Consider the following 22,759-nt stretch of genomic DNA (forward strand, 5'->3'; position numbering starts at 1 on the left):
ATATATATGTATAGTATAATAAGTATTTATATAATAAACATTACTTTTTAGATTTTCCAATACACTTTACATTATAAAATATGTAATATTTAGTGAACATTAAGAGAACCTTTACATTTTTAGTAGCTTCCTTTCCCTTTTATTTCTGCTGATGGTTATGAATTGAGCTCTGCCATGCCGAGATTTGACATCATCAAAATTTTTATTCCCAAAGATTAATTCAGTATTATTATTTTTTAATAATTGAAGAAACTTTGTAAGGAAACAATGGCGATCAATTTTAAAGGGATAGTACCCCCAAAAATGAAAATTTGCTGTTAATTTTCTCACCCTCATGCCATCCAAGATGTAGGCAACTTTTTTTTTGTTTGGTAGAACTGTAAAGAAGATTTTTAGCTGAAGCTGTGGTCCTTGGTGATTCATAAAATGCAAAAAAATGGCTATCCATTTTTGAGAATTAAAAAAAAGCACATCAAGGAACACAAAACTAATACCCATGGCTCCTGCAATATTGAGGTCTTATGAAATGAATCGATCGGTCTGAGCAAGAAACTGAACATTATTTACAATTTTTAAGTATCCCACTTCACCAATATTCATTCTATAACTGCGAATTGGGAAAACATTCAAATTTCTTTGTTCAAATGAACATTAATAATAATAACAGCATTAGAAAGCTGAACTCTGCTGCATGAACACTACCGTTTAAAGAATCCAATTAATGAAAAGTTAACCCTACTGTCAACTCCTGTTCTCCATCTCCCTGCAGCCTGCTGCATTTATAACTCCTGTAATCACCTGTGGATCACACAAACACGCACAGACACGATGACCCAAACACAATCAATCCTCCTTCACAGGGGCCGTATAATTGGTCCACTCTTCCAGAGCAGGCCTGTTAAGTATGCTCCGCTGTGAATTATGGATAGCCAGCAAAACGGCTAATAAAATATGAATGGCGAGTTTTTGTAGCTTGCGCTTCTCTGTGTGCAGATGTTGGTAGCAAAGCCAGTGTACTTCTAATAAAACACCCCTGTCATCGCAGTCCAGGAAATGGCACGAAGCTCTTATGAAAACTATGGGCCATCCATAACAATATATGTCATTATGGAGAAGCGTCTCATCAACATGAGTGCCTGTGCCTATATATTCTACCTGCAATCAGCTGTCTGTGACACTGAGCATTATTTGTCAGCGTGCTGTGTGATTTATGCCGGTGTGTGTATGGCGTTAAACCCCTTCCTCCCTTCTTTCACCTTCTCCAGATGCTCTCGTTCGCTCTCATGGGGCGATTTTAAACCTTGTGTTGTTTGTTTTTTATTTTGGTGTTTACTTCATTAAATACATCATCCTGTACATGAGTGGCTTGCAAAAGAGAGAGCATAATGAGTCAGTATTTATTTTTCCAGACTTAGGTAAAAACGTATTTTACCTGGAGTGTCCTGCTTTTAGAACGCCATGTTTACATCGAAAAACAATGGAAAAGTAGCCAGTGGAATGCATGTGTGAAAACTAATCAAATAAATAGTTTTTATTATTATTTAATTATTTTCTACATTAATAATAAATGAGTATGAGTTTAAATAAGCAATAAAGAGAAAAAAATATTTTATAAGCTTACCTGCATATTATATTATATTAGCCTATATTGTGTTGTAATAAAACTGCTATTTGAACGTGCAAGGTTTCCGGTGTCAACAGTCCATTATGCTATTTTACATTTTACTGCACTTTGTTAACTTCTTATTAGTTCTTAGTGGTTAGGCTACTTCTTAGTAGTTCTTAGTGGTTAGGCTACTTCTTAGTTATTTACAAGTAGCGGCTAATGAATCGCACATTCACATGAAACAAGGTGGATAGTTAATAAAAAAGTCCTCTTATGCCAATTATTATTATTATTATTAAAAAGTTTATTTCACATTTTATTATTTGCATGTTCAAATGAGCAAAAATAATACATCAAATATAATAGATTTATTAAGCTGACAGGCTAGCAGTATGCTGAGCAATGAATTATGAGACTTTTAATAATGAGAATTTTAATTTCGCAGTCAATATCTTTGTTAATTTTCCTTTATAAGTAACAATGAGGCATTGATAGTCATATCTACATGGCTAAGACAACATAAATCGTAAGTCAATCAGTCATTCAATAGACATTAAAAGCTCTTTCAGCTAACAGAATCAAAGTGTGGACCCATTTGTGAGGGAGAACAAATTGTTCACAACACTGGCTTCATTTACCTGGATAAGCGGACTGACACTGTAGACAGATTTGCCATCAATGACAGAGAATAATAGGAAGGATCAGACCACTGGGTAGCGCGGCTAACCCATTTAGAACTAAGTATTGTAGAGAGCCATGTAAAACAGCAGAAATACTGGCAGAGAAATACTGATATTAAGCTGAAAGATATATCTGAGAGAAATGTGTATCTGGGGGCGTCACAGGAGCCCCGTGGATGCACAGACACACAACTCTGATAAGAACTTAATTAACAGCCATGGTCAAGCTGCAGTCACAGCACACTGTAACATATTAACTGTGCGACAGAAGTAAAAGTGTGTGTTTGCCTAAAGGGGAGAAATATGGTAAAAATGATAAGGGCCTTGTGCCGTTAGACACAGAATTGAAATCCCAGGATATTTGTGGGTGCCTGTCATGACTGCTGAATACTGATGTGCCTTTTTACCCCCCACAACCCTTGCTAGAAGGACACGAACGTGTTCACTCACAGCGAGGATGTGATTACTATTCTCGGTAGAAACATAAAAGTAACCTTGACATGCGCAGACACACTTGACTACATGGCAATGACCCATATCTTTAAGTAATTACAAACAATTATAAAACTGATTGACTTGCATAATCCTGGCACACTCCACTTCATAACCTGTAGATTGTACTGGATTTCGAAGACCTTGGATAACTTTAATTATCTTTCGTTCTCAGGTTTCCAATGTTTTCTTTTATTCATCCCACAGTATAAAGAGTGAAGTATTCAGTTAGTGACGAGTGTAGTGTGTTGCTGCTCTTCGCTATGACCTCTTCACTGAATTCAGTCTGCTATGGCTGATGAACAGTCCGTCGTCTCATTAGGCTCTCAGTAGAATCTAAGGGTTGGCAGAATGTCATGCCCAATGGGACACGAGACACAGAAGTAAGTGTGTGGTGAGCTTGTCATGTAGTCTTGGCTTTCAGAAAGCAATACAACAAACAGACAAGGGCCATGTCATTAACAGGCTACCGTGCTTACATTATATGTCATCGTTCTCACTGTGGTCTGAGTAAGTAGCTTCAGGAATGTTAGTGTGTCTTAGAAATCAATATCCTGCAAACTGAAGTCGAAATCAAAATGCTCAATCACGTTCAAAATGTTCTCATGATATCTATGTGTGTGCCAGCTCCATTTTGGACATCAGCCCAAATAATTTTTAATAAACATAATACATATTAAATGTTCCTAGAAAAAAAATCTGAAAATGCAAAAACAAAAAGAAACTGTACATAAAAACAATACACTTTGAATGTATCAGAAAGAGAGAGAGTGACAGCATTATTGTTTAAAAGAGTGGATGCATGCTTCAGTATAAGCAGAGGGATTTCTTCGGCACAGTGATATTTTGTTTGAGTAATGGTGTGTTGTATCTAGCACAGGCTTGGCTCTCCATCACTCCCGCACAGATCCAGATAATAGCCCATCTGCTGCCCCAGCACCCCACAACTGGCTGTCTGACTCATAATGCATACTAAGAGTTATGTCCCACAAGCTCCCTCTAACCAAATGTATCCTCACAGTCGCAGTATGGACTCACAAACGCATTGCTTTCATTGCAGAGGAACTGCTGCTCTCTACTGGTTGAATTATTGTACTACAACGTTGTTTTCAATACATACTATATGACTGCCAGAACTGCCACATTTACCACCTTTATGTCTTGAACATCAAGTTCAAACATTGTATCACAGTATTAGATTATATGGACCCAAATTATTGTTTTACAAGAGCACACATGGGCAAACATTACTGAGCCAGAGTAGCTGCTCAGCAGAACCTATTAGCATATGATTAGCTACATTAGCAAATAATCATAAATATTAGTCCAAGAAAAGAACATTAAGATGAAAATCACTTTATTGCTCTTTGCAAACCTTAATGAAATCTGTGAATTGCATATTAGCGCAATTCACAGATGCCAGTGCAACTTATCGCAGAAGCTATAGGATAGCTATAGCCTACTATATAGGTATTATTAAAAACAATTTCTAAACAATTTACTTTGCTTATTTATCCCTTACATGTGCCATCATGTCATCACATCGTCAGCTACTTGCCCTATTTTGAAATATTTAAATAAAAAAACTATGTTCCTCCACAATTTAGTATGCCTAGTGTTTGTGTGTTTGTGGCATCATGAAATCTAAATCACTCTTTAGACAAACCCAACTCAGCCTTGTATTACAGTACCATGCAGTAATTCAATCAACAATGAACTGATTTCAACTGCAGAATGACTTTACTATTGTCTTTTTAAAGCTGCTTTAGAATTGAATTTGTTTGCATCATTGAATCACTATTTTCTTGTTTATCATTGTAAAGCTGCTTCGAAACAATCTGTATTGTATAAAGCACTATATAAATAAAGGTGACTTGACTTCGAGGGTCCCCCATCGTGACAGCTTCACTCAGTCTGTAGCTTCTGTCAGTCACAGTGTTTGGTGAGGCAGGCAGTCATTAAGCTACTAACAGCCATTTGACCCATTTAAATTAGCTTTGGATGTCCACCAAGAGATTTATACTCACTTCAGCAGGTCCTAAATGCTGACTCAGGAGCATGCATGCTCCTTACAGTTCTATTAACAGACGGGATGGCGGGAAGTCATTATTATTTTTTGCCTCTTCTTTAAACTTCACCGCCCACCTCTCCTCATTCTGCTTGTTGCTTGTTGTTCTCTTCTCACATAGCCTGGCACAAATGGCTTTTGTAATGAGAAAACAGCTATAAAATGCACAATGGCTCTCAAAAGTGGCAAGCAAGCAGTTTTCTAAGTATGATTGTCAAATTGCTTAGAAACGCCTCTTGATTTCTTTCCTAACTCAATAGACACAGATTGCCCCCTTCAGCAGATGAACAGATTGAGAAGGTCTGAATGATTGTTACAACTAAGTTACATTCGGCAAAACATACAATGGCAGTCAAAAGGAATACTTATGTTTTTGAAAAATCTCTGCTCACCAAGGCTGCATTTATTTAAATAAAAGTACTGTAAAAACCGTAATATTGTGAAATATTTTTACAATGTAAAATAATGGATTTTAAATGTAATATATTCTAAACTGTTATTTATTCCTTTGATGACAAAGCTGAATTTTTATCAGCCATTACTACAGTCTTCAGGGTCACATGAGCCTTCATAAATCATTTTAATAGGCTGAATTTCTGCTCAAGAAATTTTTTTTAATATATTATTATCAGTGTTGAAAAGAGTTTTTGTGGAAACCATGTTACACTACCATTCAAGAGTTTGGAGTAAGATTATTATTTTAAAAAAATGTAAGGAATGTATACTTTTCCTTAGCAAGGATGCATTAAAATGATCAAAAGTGACAGTAAAGACATTTATAATGTTGCAAACGAATGCAAAAAAAAAAAAAGTATCACAACGTATCCACACAAATATAAAGCAGAACTGCTAAACTGGATGCTTCAATTGTTTTCAGTTGACAATAAGAAGAAATGTTTCTTTAACACCAAATCAGTATATTAGAATGATTTCTGAAGGATCAAGTGACACTGAAGACTGGAGTAATGGCTGCTGAAAATCCATCTTTGTCATCATAGAAATAAATTAAATATTTTAAATATATTTAAAATGGAAAACAGATATTTTAAATTATAATATTTCACAATATTTCTGTTTTTGATCAAATAAATGCAGCCTTGTTGAGAATAAGACTTTCAAAAACATTAAAACTTCTTTCAAAAACATAAAAAATCTTAATTATCTTAACTTTTGGCACACAGTTAATGAGACTATTTCTTTTATAAATGCCAATTTTGACACAAAAGCAAAAGCTGAATGGGTGTGTGAGTGGCTGAGTGAATGAATGAGAAAGAAAGAGAGAAAATATCAGCTGGTATGTAATCTCGAATCCCCTCTTGTAAAGGCCTCAGAAAACAGTTGCACTGATGGGCCTGTGTCTCCCAGCCCCCAACAGGCAGGAAGCAGCAGAGCATGCCTTGTGATGAAGGATAATTACCCCACAGTCACTGGAAAGCCTATCCACTTTACGAAACTCACACACACTGAGAGAGATTCATGATGAAAGGAGAGCAGAAGGCAATGAGAGGGATAGAGAGGAAAACTAGATGGAAAGAAGCAAAGTCATAAAATAATGATAAATGCACTATAGCATTAACAATAGACAGAGTGACTGGGGAGACTGTAAGTCCATTATTTAGAATTGTGAGCATCATGAAAAGAGAAAGGGAAAAGATAGAGAACGAGTTGAAAGGATTTGAGATTTAGGTCTCATGATGATCTTCAGTCATAACTGTTCTTCCAACAATTTAAGGAGTGAAAAAAAGAAACTGGCGCTATCACTCAAATCTCTTCGGCTATGATGAGTTGAGTTCTGATCTGTGATTGAAAGCACACTGAACTTGCTTCTCACACATGATCATGCTTGACGTATTGAGCAAATGACTTGCAGTTGACCTCATGACACGCAGGCCTCTGCCCTCATTCTTCTATAACTCACTGCGCATGCTCCATTTGAAGCTTTTTAGAAATGGAAATGCCACCTAAAGGCTCTTTAAAAATGGATTGAGCTAAATTAAAGTAAAAATTCTCCAGATCTGTTCTGATGAAAAAACAAACTCATCTACATCTTTGATGACCTGAGCGTGAGTAAATTTTCAGCAAACTTTCATTTTAGGGTGTACCATACATTTAACAATCCGGTAGATGATGAGTTATTTCTATTTTCTCTACTTGATTCAGAGCTAGAAACCTGAATGCTCTTGATTTGAACGGTTTCCAACCTTTTTGAATCCAAGAACCACTGTTCTTGGGAAATAATCTTGTGTCCATACATGACCATTAATGCATTTTAGTGTTTGAAAATGTTTATGCAAACATTCTGACAGAAAATGTGAGCTAGTAAAACAGACATGATTTGCATGATTTCCTTGCTTTGATATTTGTCCTTGACAAATATTATACTCATGGATTTAGCCGATATGTTACTGTCACGTGTAGTGCTATTTAAAGCACACAACGAAGGAGTATAATCCAAAAATAGTCTTTTAATTATAAATCCACAAGGAATACACACAGGAGAATCGCAGGAACAAACGTAGCACACACAATGGTAAAGAAAAAAACCAGCAGCGACTGAACAGTGTGGAGTCTAAAGAATGAGTGACTGTTGCAGATCATAAGTAACCATAGAAACAAATCAGGACCAATTAGAAAAAGGGGAAAGGAACTAAACAAGGCGGGAGAACAGAAACAGAGAAACACAACCAAAAGTCCATTAATGTGACAGTAGCTCCCCCTCTCTGAAGGTGCAGCCTTTCGCCGCAAAGAGTCCATCTGAGGTGGGAGGGAGGGGGCTCTGGAGGAGGACATGCAGGGCAGGGAACCAGGGGAGAAGGTGGATGGAGAGACCAGGGTGGAGCTGACTGTGGGAGGAGCCAGGTGGAGATCCAGGGAACAGCCAGGACTGAGGCCTATGGTGGAGTCGAGGGACGGAGGAGCCATGGTGGAGAAGGCCTTAACGACACCATGTGGACGAGCGATGGAGATGGAGCCACTGGAGGTGGAGACTCAGGTGGAGCAGAGCAGATGAAGAGCCAGGGTGACTCCAGAGGGCCGCGGCAGAGCTGTCAGTCATGCGAGTGAGGCAGAAACAGGGACCCGTTAGGCCGCAGCAGAGCTGAAGCGACTGTGGACAATATTGGAGCTGGAGGGAAGGAGCCATGAAGGATGGAGGGACGAAGCGAAGCCGGAGGAGTGGAATCCCGTAGAGGAGGAAGGTCGATGACTGACCAAGACAGAGCCGGAGGGATGAGGGAGTCCAGTGGAGCCAATGGGATGATGGGCCACGGAGGAGACAAGGGAGCAAGGAGCCAAGGCAGAGCCGATGGGTCAGAGGACCGAGGTGGAGTCTGGGAATCAAAGGCTGGAGGCGGAGACAGGGGATTCTCACTCCAAGGCAGAGCTGGAGACTGGAAGGCCCGAGGCAAATCAGAGCACCTGGATGGCGCTGAGGGACTGACAGGAACCAGCGGAGACGGGGCTGAGGAACTGGCTGGTTTTAGGAGAGAAGGCAGGAGAGGAGGTGGGAGAGGGAGGCTGGGTGGGAACTCGGGAGACACAGGAAGCTCAGGAGACGCAGGAGATTCAGGGCTGGGCGGAACCATTGGAGACTCAGGAGACATAGGAAACTCAGGGGAATTGGGTATTACCTCCCCAAACCAGTCAATTAAATCCACAATAAAGATGTCCATCAGTTCCAGTTTAGCTGTGTGGAGTTCTGATCATATGCGCATACAGAAAATTCGGATCTGATTTGATATTTGGATGCATTAAAATATTTGAACTTCTGCGGTTAGGAATGCGACCGCCCGACCGGATGTGATGTATTCTAATCAAAACTATGAGCGCGAGGTCAGAATTACCAATATTTTCCCACTATTTTAACATTATTCTGTAAACACTACAGTATTTCTATAAAATGGCGCTTTAGAATAATTATGGCAGAAATAATTATTTTATAATTATTAAATCATTATGTACATTGATTAGCCCCATAAAACCTACTATGCTTTATTTAGGGGGTCATTTGTTTTGTCTGGATAAATTCATACATTCATTATATTAAGTAAAATCATTAATTTTGCCATGGTGAATGAGCCGAAGGGAATGTTTGCTTCACGACCAGTTTGAAAGTTCTGTGTGACTGCATTTTCACTTTCTCGACATTTGGATACAATTGTTACCATGGTTACCCACTACACAAAGCAGCGCTGCTGCTAAAAAATAAGGTGGATACATATCTATGCTTGCAGCGCTGCTTTGTGTAGTAGGTAACCATGGTAACTGCTATTTGTCAGAGAATGAACTTTCATTTTTATTCAGCCCGTCTGCTAATTTTGTTCAGATCAATGCGAAAATAGGAGAAATGCGACAATTGTATCCAAAAAAGAAAAGTGAAAATGCCAACTTGTATTCGATGCCAACTTGTATCCGATGCACATTTTTTAAAATTGATGCATCGCATCATTAACTTTTATACCGATGCACCGATGCAAATCGGTAAATATATATCTATATTTGCAATAGACTTCAGCAGATGATTTTACTAAACTAACACAATACAACAAGACGTAGCCGTTAGCTAACATAACATTTAAAAGGTACAGTTTAAAAACCTGTAATATTGAGTTAATACATATTAAAAAATACCACACACATTCTTACCTGTGAAAGTTTATCCGATTTCTTCAGGAATTTATATTTTGGCAGTTTTGAAACCAAGAGGCTGATGTAATGGCAATGTTGTCTTGGCATCGTGAAACTCATTTTTATAGTGAGTGACAATGACACATTGACTGTTCCAAGATTGCGGTCGAATATGGAATCTACCTATCCACCTTATTTTTCAATGCGGAAGCACTCGTTTTCTGTGAATGTGCGAGACTTCCGCTTCATTAGCCGCTGTAGGGAAATAACGAGAAGAATAATAAAGTGCAGTAAACGGTAAAACTGCACTACAAACCACTGTGTTCATAATTAAGACAATACATTAAAATATTATGGTAAGACACATCAGTTTGTAATATCAAGCTGTAAACGAGCTGTTTTGTACAGGTAAATAGCTGGAAGCGAATGACACTGGAAGCCAGACTTATTAAATTTACAAATGGAAATTTGCCCACTCTTACAGGAAAAATAAGGTGGATACATATCTATGCTTAAAGCGCTCCTTTGTGTAGTGGGTAACCATGGTAACTGCTGTATTTGTCAGAGAATGAACATCTGTCAGAGAATGAACTTGCATTTTTATTCAGCCCGTCTGCTGATTTTGTTCAGGTCAATGCGAAAATCAGACTGCAATTTTACATAGCAAACACACCGTGCTGTCAAATTTATCTGGTTGCTAATATGAATATATGTATAAATTTATAAATAAGCTAATATGCATTCTAAAAATCTAAACAATTCAGATAATAAGGTATATAGAATTATTCACATATTTTGAACAAGTGCCCACGATAACACCATTGTTACACTGGCACAGGATCTTCAAAGTGCTCACGAAACGCCAAATTAAATCGACAAAACACGATGAAACCACCATTTCAACAACATCTTTTCGAAATTCATCACTTGCCCTTATCTGGCTGAATTTCCTTCCTATTTTTCCCCTTCTCTGCACCAGATTGCACCGGAGGTGGAGTCTTGCGTAGTTTGCGGGGCCCTATGCAACTTACGTAGTGAGTGTATAGGGCCACTCGGCTCTGACTTGCATATTGTAGCGTTAACGAAACCGTGCATTGTAATGTTCGAAGTGGATGTCATAACAAATCTCAGTAGACCAGGAAGATTTTAAAACGAGCGGTTCATTCATAAATTCGTACAACCTTACCTTCATCCAATGGAAATTCAAACGAAAGGCAGAAGACAACAAAAGCAGTGCTAAAAAGGGGCGGGGCTACATAAGGTCACACAACTTTTTTTTATTTTTTTTATTAATACTTTCCTTCTGCAATAATGCATTAAACTGGTTAAAAACAGTAAACAATTGTAAACCATTAAAACCTGTTCTTAAGCGGTTCATTCATAAATTCGTACAACCTTACCTTCATCCAATGGAAATTCAAACGAAAGGCAGAAGACAACAAAAGCAGTGCTAAAAAGGGGCGGGGCTACATAAGGTCACACAACTTTTTTTAATTTTTTTTATTAATACTTTCCTTCTGCAATAATGCATTAAACTGGTTAAAAACAGTAAACAATTGTAAACCATTAAAACCTGTTCTTTCTATTCATTATTCCTAAAAAAAAAAGTATCACGATTTCCACAAAAATATCAAGCAGCACAACTGTTTTCTACATTGATAATAGTAAGAAAAGTTTCTTGAGCACTTTTCTGAAGGATCATGTGACATTGAAGACTGGAGTCTTGGCTGCTAAAAATTCAGTTTTACATCACATTAATAAATAACTTTTTAAAATATATTCAAATAGATATAAAAAGTTTTTATATTGTAAATATTACTGTTTTTACTGTATTTTGGATCAAATAAATGCAGCCTTAGTGAGCATAAGAGACTTCTTTCAAAAACATTAATAAAAAAGCCCTAAACTTTTGAATGTTAATTTTTTAGGCTTAATAGACATTTGAAACCAAGACATAAAGTAATGAAATAATGCATGCTCTGTATAATGACAAAGTTTAAGGCTGCCAAGATTGTTTTTAAATAAAGTTATGAAATCATGTATTTTAAAAATGCATGCTCTGTAAAGTCCATGGCAAAGTTTAATGCACTGATGCAGCATCAAACCAGCTTAGCTTCTGTAAACAGTATTACATCTACTGTCATTGTGTATTTACACAGACTTTGCAGCAGACTCAGAGCAGCCTTAATTCAGCTGTATAGAGACGCCTTAAATGATGCTGAGAGCACCATCATCATCCTCCTCATCATCTCGTGCTGATCTCTGGGCAGAAGGGGGTGTGTTCTCATCACAGCACTGGAAATCCCCCCATTAGTCACATAAAAGCGACCCGAACGCCAGTTCTACATCATATTGACTCTCGATCCTGAGCCGAACGAGGAATTTAAACTATGTAGGCACGGTGGACAGGGTTTAAATGGGCAATCTGATGGGCAGCTGGAGATATAAGGAGCCGAGCACAGTGGAAGAATGCGACTCGACGTGGGAAACGGACTCGGAGAGCGACGAGCTTCAGCCGGGAGGAGAGGAGGAGGACAGCGGCATCTCCGAATCCATGAGCCCGGCGGATGCAGTCAGAGGAGCCGAACAGCTGGATCACGGATCACCGAAGGTACCTCATCATACACCAGCACTGAAAGATAACAAAGAAGAGACAATAACCATGAAAACGGTCATTATATGCGCATTTGTAGGAATTGTAAGCATAGAGTCAGTTGCACCAAAGAAGACAGCGTGTAGTAACTAATGATTGTGGTGTTGATATTTAAATCTGTGTAAATCCATGTGGAATAAGCACGCGTGTTGTGCTCGCCTAAAGCGTGGGCAATGTCAACCAATCATCATCATGTAAGTATTATTAAAATAGCGATGTACAGCTGTAAAGAACACGGCGCTAAACTGAAAATTGCACATTTAGGGTAAAACATTAGCTAAATACCGAGCACATTTCCAGCAGAGTCGCACTTGCGATGGGCTCTAGTCAGTTTTCTTCCGTTTTCTGCATGACGCTTAAATACCTCATAGTTTTAATAACTGGATGCAGGCTTTGTGACATTGTTATTCATATCTAATTCTACTACTAATAAAAAAACAATAAAAGTATATTTTATATTTAAAAAAATAGCTATTTGACCCATATTTGAAGAACCATCTATGACCTTTCACCTTTGGCTTTTCAGCATGTTCTGTAGCTTTAAGTAACACTAGTTTATTTATTTATCGGTCTACATAATTTTGTTTATACATTTTCATCCCAACATTTAGTCCCTCACACATATGATGGGGTATAATGGGCATCCCATGTAAAAGGCCCCTTATAATTTTATTTGTGAAATACACAGCTGAAAGTGTAGCTCTGAGATACACACCATTCATTAATAGAAAAAGAATGCAGACATTATTATAATATACATGATATAATATGAAATGCCAAAAATGTTTAAAATTAACCAAGAAAAGGGGCACTCTTTGTCAGTGTTGTATCTAAGAGTTAACTTTTCTTAGGGCAATAGGAGGGTTGAAGCATTGTATCTTTGGCCTTGTTAGATGTCATTTGTTTTAAAATGGCTCATGTTCTCTCTAGGTTTCTGGATTTTAAGGCCACTGAGACTGTGACCTGTCCAATGTCACCTATTTCCTCATGGGAAATTTGCTCTGTTGAATTTCCTATCAGCATTAATTTGAAGCTTAGATTTTGATAACAGCTTTTCACACTCACCATTATAGTTTTGTTTTTGTGAGCCCTCCATCAAAGACTGTTATATTATTTAATACAAAATTATATAAGTACATTTAATGTTATTAATTAATAAGCTTCATATGCCTTTCATTATGTCATTGGCCCCAACTAGCAAACGGCGTCATGTTGTGTGTAAGAGTGCAAGTCTTCTGTGCTGTGCTTTCACTCAACCGTAAAGGTGTTCAGTGTTTGAACATCTCAAGAGGCTGAGAGCTAAACATGGTCATGAATTAGTTAGAGAAAAAGAAAATAGTCTACAAAATGGAGCTCTTCTCTCTAGTCTAACAGCTTTTGCATCCCAATAGGGAAGAGCAGTGACAATGTAGCTCAGATGCTGATGAGTGAAGTCATTCATACACTCTTTCACTGCCTATGTAACCATTCCACTCCTCTCTCTCTTTTCCTCTCACAGTTTGGTGACATGATGGAGTCCTCTACTAGGATGAAAAGGAGCTTTTATGCCGCAAAGGACTTGTACAAGTATCGGCACAGTTATCCGGTAAAGAGTTACGTCTACTCTCTTCAGATTTCAGACAGAGCTCGAAGGCCGATCATCTTTGAATATCAAATTTGCAGGAAATATTGCAGTATAGTCATCAGAAAACATAGTAGAGGCCAGATATACAGGATTTTTCCTCTCTCTCTCTCTCTATCCTTCTGTCATGGTTTTAATCTGTGATTCTGTTGCTCAGAACTACAAGGAGCCTCGTCGTCCGAACGAATATCGCAATCTGAGGTTCTATTTGAATAAGATCCCCCTGGTGCCGGATGGTGAGTTTGCTTTTTCGTTTGAATGACTTTCTTTTGTCTTTTCATACTGTTTCCTGTATTCTTCAATAATGACGTAATATTATTGCTGTTCTTTCCAGGACAGCATTGTATGGGGGTCAAAATGTTTGCCAAACAAATCTGTTTTATTGTTTTTAAATCACTATTATATTAAAGGAACGTCCTCCCTGGAAGTCCCTTGATTCTCATAATGACACTGTGCCTTAATTGTTACGGAACTTTTTTTCACAGTAATAACAAAGCCATTTCAGGAACAGAAGCATTGGCGCAAATAATGATCTGGGCTGGTAATCCAATAAGATTCAAACATGGTTTACACAGATGATCCATGAGCCGGAGAGTCATTTTAGAAACATTTTACCCTTGTTTAAAACACTTCAAGTAATAGTACCCAAAAATGAAAATTTTGTCATTATTTCTGTCATTATTTAAAATTTGTGTGCTGTTATTTTTTCTGTGGGATACTAAATAAATTTAGAAGAATGTACATGTTCCTCTTTTTGGGTGAACAAATCATTATTTCGAGCTTTTTTGAAATAATTTGTTTAGATTCTTAAATTGAGAGCTTGCTGGATTGGCTGATAAATAACCTAAAAGTTAAAAAAATATTTTTATACTTTCATACAGCATTTGTCTTTATTCTAGGTTCTCAGCGTTTCTCTTTTTTTATGGAAAAGAGGAGTTTCTACATTAAAATGTATCCTTCTGTATTCTGTATCCGTGGAAAAAATAATACATGAGGGTGAGTAAATAATGACTGATTTTCGTTTTTGATTGAACTATTGCTTTGTTGCATTAGACATGTTCTGAAAATTGCTTTGGATTAAGCAATTAATTACAATACACAAAGACATGAACATACTTACTGCAAGAACATTTATACCCAAATGAACATAAAACAGTTTTTACAACCGAATACACATGCCAGCTGGTGTGAGGGAAGAACATGGGTTGTGGAGTGCTTCATTAGCTGAATGTTTTCCCTGCGGGGCCAGTTTGGGCAGGCAGATAGTGAAGACATCTCAGAGGAGCCATTGATTGGTTATTGTGGGCATGTTTGAGAATTAACTGGATCTGTTGTGCAAGCATTTAATGGCAGCATAACTGCTTCACTGCTGTTTAGGCAGAAGGACACACACACACACACACACACACATACACTGCTGTGCTCTGTGTCCTCCTGAGATCTCCGTGTTTCCATGTCTGGGATGACCTATGTTTGCGCTCTGATCTGAAACAACACGCTGTCCTATCTTGTCTCATATGTGAATGAACCATTATTTTTAATCAAATCTTTTAAATGAATCATTTGATCTGGTACACATTGGTCTGAATGATTTGTTCACAGTTATGACTGTTCAACTCAGTGATCAGGCCCTAGTAATTCTCAGCTTGATAGCTCACTGGAAGAAAAAATGATGAAATTACAACTTAAATTTTGGTCTGTTAATTGTAAGAAGTCTTATGGAATACAGTTATGATACATTTATGGTGCTTTTGCTTTCTTTTTAAGGCTTGAATGTTCCATGGAAGAAATAAAGTCATAGGCTTTTGAGTAAATCTTGAGAGAATTTTCATTTTTTGGTGAACCGTCCTGTTTAATAGAGTTTTAAGTGGCTAATGCTGAGCTTGGCCTGGTGTGATGATTTATTATTTTTCTCTCTGTCCCCGCAGGTATTTATATTGAAGAAATCCTCACTAAATGGAGGGGCGACTATGAAAAATTAGAGCACAATCACACATACATTCAGTGGTAAGATATTTCTTCAATATTCCAGCTTCTATAAGAGCAAATAAAGCGCCTAGTAATTGCTTAATAATGCTTAATAACTGAGACCAGCCACTTATTATATTATTATTATTGTTTGTTCAAAGAACAGAGAAAGTTGCATGCTAATATGTGCATGAGGGATTTTTGAACGGCAAGACATGGATTAAATATGCTTTTCTTTACCATCTGTTCAAAACAAAATTCTGTAGATCAAGGCAAAATCAAACAAGGGCATGAGCGGATAAAGGCAGATATAAAGACAAAATCAGCACAACTGTGGTACCTGCAGGTGAAGGGGTCAATAACATCCTTTTTGCTGACAAAAGATGGCCTTAGGACTACATTAGATAAAAGTTTCTTTAATGTTTAACGTTGCTTAAATATTAATAGACCGCTTTGGCTGACATCCTCTCTTTAGTAACTGAAGAAGCTTTGGGGAATGTCTATGACTTGAGGGCATTTCCTGATTAAATTGTCCATTTTCCTAGCATTGCAAAGATGCAAACGATAAAGACTTTATCTTAATGGCAGAAAATAAGTTATATGAATGGATGTAAGCTTTTCTAAGAATTTGAGATTAAATCAAGCATGATTAATTAAACATAATACAGGCACTATAGTAAAACAGCATCCAGCTGCTTTCCTGCTTTTCGAAATTCATACACCTTTTGTAGTATATTTTGAGAAATGAAAAGGCATATTTCATATTTGTAACAGAAGACTGAGAGAAATACTCAGCATCTCTTTCAGATTTCTGATGATGATTATATCGTTCATATAATAAAAGAGGAACTTGTTCAAGGTCAACTGGAGAAAAATACTGAACAATAACATCACCAGTAATGTAACTAATAGGTGAAATGAGTCCTATTCAGATTGCAGTTGGTGCATAAGATAAGGTCTAATGTGAGAATCTTTGAAGGACAATATGTGTCTCCTGCTTTTGCTTCATGCTACTATTGGCTAGACAAGTAAAAAGCATTTCCTTTTGGCCTTATCGGCCCTTTAAACAGAGCTGTAGGCCTAAAACCTGGAAGAGAATTAGCATTTTGAGCCATGGCTTTCCTCAAAAATTTCGAATGGGTTTTCGCAGTAAAAGAAGAATGATAACTTTACTTTTAAGAGACTTTCACATTATGTCACCTTCAATATTCACGCTTGAGGTATAAATGTGTGTAATTTCTATTGTAGAACATGACATGAAAGTCTTCTCAAATAATGTTAACCACAGACCTTTTTCTTCTCAGTCAAAAAAAAAAACTGTAAAAATGAGACTTTCGGGTTGGCCTACAAACCGACATCATGCTTTTTTATTTCATGCTTTAGTCATCCTCTTTTTTTTAACCTCTTATTCATTTTGAAAATAAATATTATACAATAACTATGTCACCAAGGAAGAAACAGTAATGAATGAATCTGCTGGCAATGTAACATTCAGCGAATGTTGAAGGTTGTACAGAGGTTAAAAAGTGGTTTTACATCATGTGCTCTTGTAAAGTTCTCAGTAGGGTGCCGTTACCTCACACACTCCCAGAGCTGAAGCTCCTGTTCATTCCTGCCTGTGCTGTTATTATGAGCGTTGACGGTGAGGAAGAGGGGGAGGACATGATGCCCCAAGCCTGCGTGAAATAACAACACAATTTTAAAATCAGGCTTCACGCATATGCTGCCAATCGTACCTCGGCACCCCCACCTGCCGAGGAAAAAGAGATTAGCTTCTCTCATTCCCCCTACTCATTTTTTTCACACTCCGTATGCTTGCAGGGCTATTTGCATAATATCAATTAGCGAATGTTAAAACACAAGTGAGTGCAAGCAAGACAGATCGCTAGCATTTTCCCTAAGTAAATTAAGATGAGGTGACAGCAAAAGCTTGCCAGCCAGAACTTCGTGGCTTCAGAGAAAAAAGAGAAACGAGAGAAGAAGGGGAAGAAAGATGTGCCAAGGTGTGCGGGTTGTCCTTTGCCAGTGGTCAGCAACATGTAGGATCAAACAGCTGACAGGGAGAAATTTATCCTTTATTGCATTTTATGTGTGTGTGTGACTGTGTGTGTGTCTTTTCTCTCTCCCTAGTCCTCTTCGCCATATCCTAGTGATGGTCACTTTTGCCTGTTCCAGCATGATTTATTTGTGGTGCTAATTAAATCATCATGATTTATTGTCTTAAATCATTCATTATGTTATATACACTCTTACTGTTATTCATTTTCATTTAATGTTTTATGAATACGGGTATGATATGGGTTTGTCAATGTCCAGTGCCAGTACTGATAACTAGGGAACTTGATATGGTTGATATACAGCATATGATATAGGCTAATACAATTTAATTATAGTAAATAACTATATTCCTGTAGTTCAAACAGTAGAGCAACTTCAAGGACATGGGTTTGATTCCTAGGTAATGCGTTGAAATGCATACCTTCAATGCAAAGCTCTTTGGATAAATGTGTAATATATATATATATATATATATATATATATATATAGGAGATGTACACAGATATGTTGAAATGAATCATTTCTAAATGATTCGCAAAAGTTACTCAAAATAAACCTAACCCAAAATATGATGTGTTTAAAAATGTTTATCCAGCATTATCAGTCTGTCTCTAATTGATAAATAATGATACATTCAGAGCTAGATCCTAACATGTTTCTTTGCTGCTGTTACAGGCTCTTCCCACTCAGAGAACAAGGCCTAAATTTTTATGCTCATGAACTCACTCAGGATGAGATAAAGGTATGCTGCTAAAGTCAAACACGAAAGAACAGTCAAGACATGTATACTCTTTAAAATAAAGGTTCTTCTGTGGTTCTTCATAGCAAAGAACTTTCTTCTTTTTATTTATTTATTTATTTATTGCTGTATAAGGTCTTTATGGTTCCCTGGATGCGATAAAAAAAGTGCTTTAAATAAGTGTTTTGATTTTGGGGTCTTTAAAGGTTGGTTAATATAAAAATAACTAGAGCATAAAATATTTTTATGAAACTCCAAATATATTAGGCTGTAAACCCCTTTGGTTCTAATTGGAACCTTTATTTTTAATAGTGTAATATCACCTACAGTAGTCAGGGGTGCCAGAACATCCATAAATAGGTTTTAGGAAGTGGCACATTTGTGCCAAAACACATGTGTTTTTAGTCTCATCCTGCCTCTGTTTTATTCAGTCAATCAAAATAACCTTTTGTAGTCACTGTGCAGATCAGCTTTAAACCAGGTGAGTTTTTGTTTTCAACAGGAATTCCAAAGCACTCGAGAAGCCAAGAGACGTTTCCTCCTAGCATATACAATCATGTTGGATTTCTTTGGAATCAAGCTCCTGGATAAAAACGGGAATGTGGCTCGGGCCACAAACTGGCAAGATCGCTTCCAGCACCTGAATGAGTGAGTTGTCTTTCTGGTTTTCTGTTGTTTTTAAAGTATTTTCTACTCTATAATTTCTTTCTTCTTACCGTTATGTTCTACTCCACCTGCACCAGTTATCTTCACATTCCATGACAATCTCAACTCTTAGTCTCCTGTCTCCTGCCATATTTAGCATGCTTCAGTCTAGGGAGTTCTTATTCTCCTATCTCTGCAACACAATTTCACAGTCATGACCCTGACTGCACCGTCATGTGATCGTCTTATGCAGGGGCCAGAGAAATGGGTCAGACGCACAGAGGAGGCTGAACAGAGAAGAACATAATAGGATACAAAAACTTTTGCATTTAGTGAAATGGTGATTAAGATCGGGGAAAAAATTTAGAAAAGGAGAATTGCAAACGAGTTTGATGAACGTACGATAAGCAAGGAGGGAGCGAAATAAAATCCGCAGTGCAGGGGGCTGAGTAGTAGACATAGATGACTGTGCGTGTCTGTCTGTGTATCATTGCCCCAGGACTGTGCCATAGAGGACACACTTACATTACATTGCAGATATACACTGCTTGATGAACTTTGTCTGCAGTGTGAATGGGCCTATACAAAACGCTGTCATTTTGAGTGCACTGAGAGTATTCCTCTCTTACAATGGGCAAAAATTACTTCTTGATGAGTTTTTGTTTAGTCTTTTTGGCTTGTTTTCCAGTAAAAAATGTCTAATTGACACTGCAAAGGTGGCACAGAAGCGCTTCTGAAGTGGCATTTAGGTGTCTTTACACAGACTGTTTAATGAAAATACACAGGTGTGTACTTTGATACTAGGGACTGAAGTGTGTCTGAGCAGGCATAATTTAGTCTAGCTTTTATGCAGCTTTGCATCCTCACAATGAATTTTGAGCAGGCACAGAGCAACCTTAACGAGGCCATGCAAAGATGCATTAACAATCCTTGAAACAAGATAAATTCACTTGAGAAGCAACACTGATATTTAGGCCTGTTTTCAAATAATGTATTTTAAATGTACGTTGTTTTGGTTATACTGCAAATTTTTTTTAACTTGTTTTGAACTTAAACTTATAAGATAAAAATCCACTCATATTGAAGATACATTTTGTTAAAATTAGTTTATTATTATTTTCAATTTGTACAAATTCTAACTAAGTTTAGCCAAATAAATAATCAAATAAATTTCAGTATCCCAAAGTTCACTGGTACTGTGACCCATTCATTCATCACAAAATAATCTGGAGGTTCCCTTTCATGGGAACTTCGAACTGCGTCCTCTAGGGGTCGCTATGGGGAACGCCTCGTCGTGACCCGTGTCTGAAGCATACATTGAAAAAACACCAACTCGTTGGCCGGCGACAGCCATGACGTCACTACCGGTGCGACTCCAGTATAAATCGGCGCCGGGAGCTACACATCATTCTCTTCTTCGTCTTCATTGACTGTTCTGTTTGAAGCGTGCATTTTCAAGGAAAAAGTAAGAGCTATCTATTTATTATGGCGAGCACTAGTAGAGCATTTAGAAGGTGTGTGCATCCGTGGCAGCGCTATTTGACACCAGATGATTGGTACTGTGACCCATTCATTCATCACAAAATAATCTGGAGGTTTCTTAATATGTGAAACTAGACCTCATAAATAAATACAGTATATTGTTTGTTTTATTAATTTGTTTCTTTTCTGTTAAGCAAGTTGATTATTGTTACAACTAAAGGGCATTGCAGTATGCAATATAGCATGGCCTTGAATGCCTTTTGTATAATGATTTGTATAAGGGTATTGATAACAATATAAAACATGACTTCAAAGAAATATAATTCATTAAGTGCCTTTTGTCAAATTAGAAGCATAAGATGGTTTACACTGGTATTCGCTAAGCTGGTAGAAAAGTACAACCCCAAAAATGCCAATGAACCAAACTTTGTTTTATATATGTAACTATAGTATATTGCTTAGACCCTTCCTTACAAAGTTAATTTATCAAAAATAAAATGTTCTCCCTTGTCAACAACCAATACTTTAATTGAAAATGTTGGCCATTGTCTGAAACCTATGACCTCCTTTCCTTCCAGGTCGCAGCACAATTACCTGCGTATTACTCGCATTCTGAAGAGTCTTGGTGAGCTGGGCTTTGAAAGCTTCAAGTTGCCTCTGGTGCATCTGCTGTTGGAGGAGGCGCTGGTGGAGGGCACTTTACCCAACATGCGTCACAGCGCACTGGAATACTTCATCTACACACTGCGCCAACACAGTCAGAGACGCGCCCTGCTCCGCTTCGCCCAGCGCCACTACCAGCCACCCGAGAACTTCATCTGGGGGCCACCCAAGAAGAAGCGCATTCCGGCCTTTGGATCCACAGGGATGAAGTCAGGAAAAAATGAGGTGGTGGAGAAGAGTGTGGGCAAAGCCAGGTCACCCAGGGAGGGCAGAAATAACTTGGAGAGAGAGGCAGACGACATTGATGATAGGAAGAGTGGAGAGTGGAAAACAGTGAAAGGGTCCAAGGTCCTGCAGGAGGGCAGGGGAAGGGTAGATCTAGAAGAATGCATTGAGACCATTCCTCTGTAAGAAAGAGAGGGATTCTGGGAATTCTCAGAGTATAGCTTAAGATGATCTTAAAGTTAGGTAAAAGAATAGCACAGCAATATTCCATACTATTGCCTTTTAGGGACTTGCTTTGTGAACAACTTGACTGTTTGCCTTTTTTTTTATATGAGGTGTTTTTCTTAACTCTGAATACTTTTCAATGTGTTAGCAGGTAAATTTCTCTACTGTAATTCTTACTTGCAGCCCTCTGGAGAGTTCTTAGCACATGTACAAGTGTGAGTATATATAAGTGCTACCTGAGCACATTGTTTGTGTGAAATATTGCACTTTTTGACTATTCAGTCTTCCCCTGTTTGAGAACATTATCTTAGTGTACAGGCTTTATTTGCTAATCATAAGCCCGTCTCTCAGACAGATGTGTCTTCTTTTCCGTGTTCAGAGCTTGCTGATTATTCGGATAGCCTACTCGTAGCTCCTTGTATAAGACCATAATAATAATAATGTGTAGTAAGTGTTAATATACTTGCAGGAATTTTCAGGTAATTGATCTTCCATGTTTCTATAGGTACGTGTGAGATCTTAATCCAGTTTTCTCGAATACGTCTTGCAATATGAAGTGCCTCTTCTTTCGTTTGTTAAAGCATACAGTGGGGAAAAAAAGTATTTAGTCAGCCACCAATTGTGCAAGTTCTCCCACTTAAAAAGATGAGAGAGGCGTGCTTTATCATTTCGAGTCGGAAATCGTGCAGTAAGCCGTTTGTTGAGACAAGCAATTATAAGCTAAACAAACTTGAATTCAGACTATTTTGTGTTTTGTTATTTTTTGATTAAACAAAGCCTTAGCTCTAATTTTTAATGGAAATAAATGCCGTATACTCTACTAAATGTGGTGTGACAGCAACCGCCTCAGTTTACAGGTGCATCTCAATAAATTAGAATGTCGTGGAAAAGTTCATTTATTTCAGTAATTCAACTCAAATTGTGAAACTCGTGTATTAAATAAATTCAATGCACACAGACTGAAGTAGTTTAAGTCTTTGGTTCTTTTAATTGTGATGATTTTGGCTC

General features: G+C 37.7%; 1 protein-coding gene across 1 annotated transcript; it reads left to right on the forward strand.

Annotated features, from left to right (window-relative positions):
* The first annotated feature begins 11,657 nt into the window (after positions 1-11,657).
* On the forward strand, positions 11,658-22,595 carry LOC107585376 (opioid growth factor receptor-like protein 1). Its single transcript, XM_016272379.1, has 8 exons — positions 11,658-12,083; positions 13,624-13,710; positions 13,904-13,982; positions 15,675-15,753; positions 18,448-18,514; positions 19,014-19,159; positions 21,217-22,338; positions 22,404-22,595. The coding sequence occupies exons 1-7, from the start codon at positions 11,889-11,891 to the stop codon at positions 21,710-21,712; spliced, it is 1,149 nt and encodes a 382-aa protein (XP_016127865.1). The 5' UTR covers positions 11,658-11,888; the 3' UTR covers positions 21,713-22,338; positions 22,404-22,595.
* Positions 22,596-22,759: the final 164 nt, after the last annotated feature.

The sequence above is a fragment of the Sinocyclocheilus grahami genome, unplaced genomic scaffold (assembly GCF_001515645.1).
Source record: "Sinocyclocheilus grahami isolate Dianchi unplaced genomic scaffold, SAMN03320097.WGS_v1.1 scaffold69.1, whole genome shotgun sequence".
Classification (NCBI taxonomy): domain Eukaryota; kingdom Metazoa; phylum Chordata; class Actinopteri; order Cypriniformes; family Cyprinidae; genus Sinocyclocheilus; species Sinocyclocheilus grahami.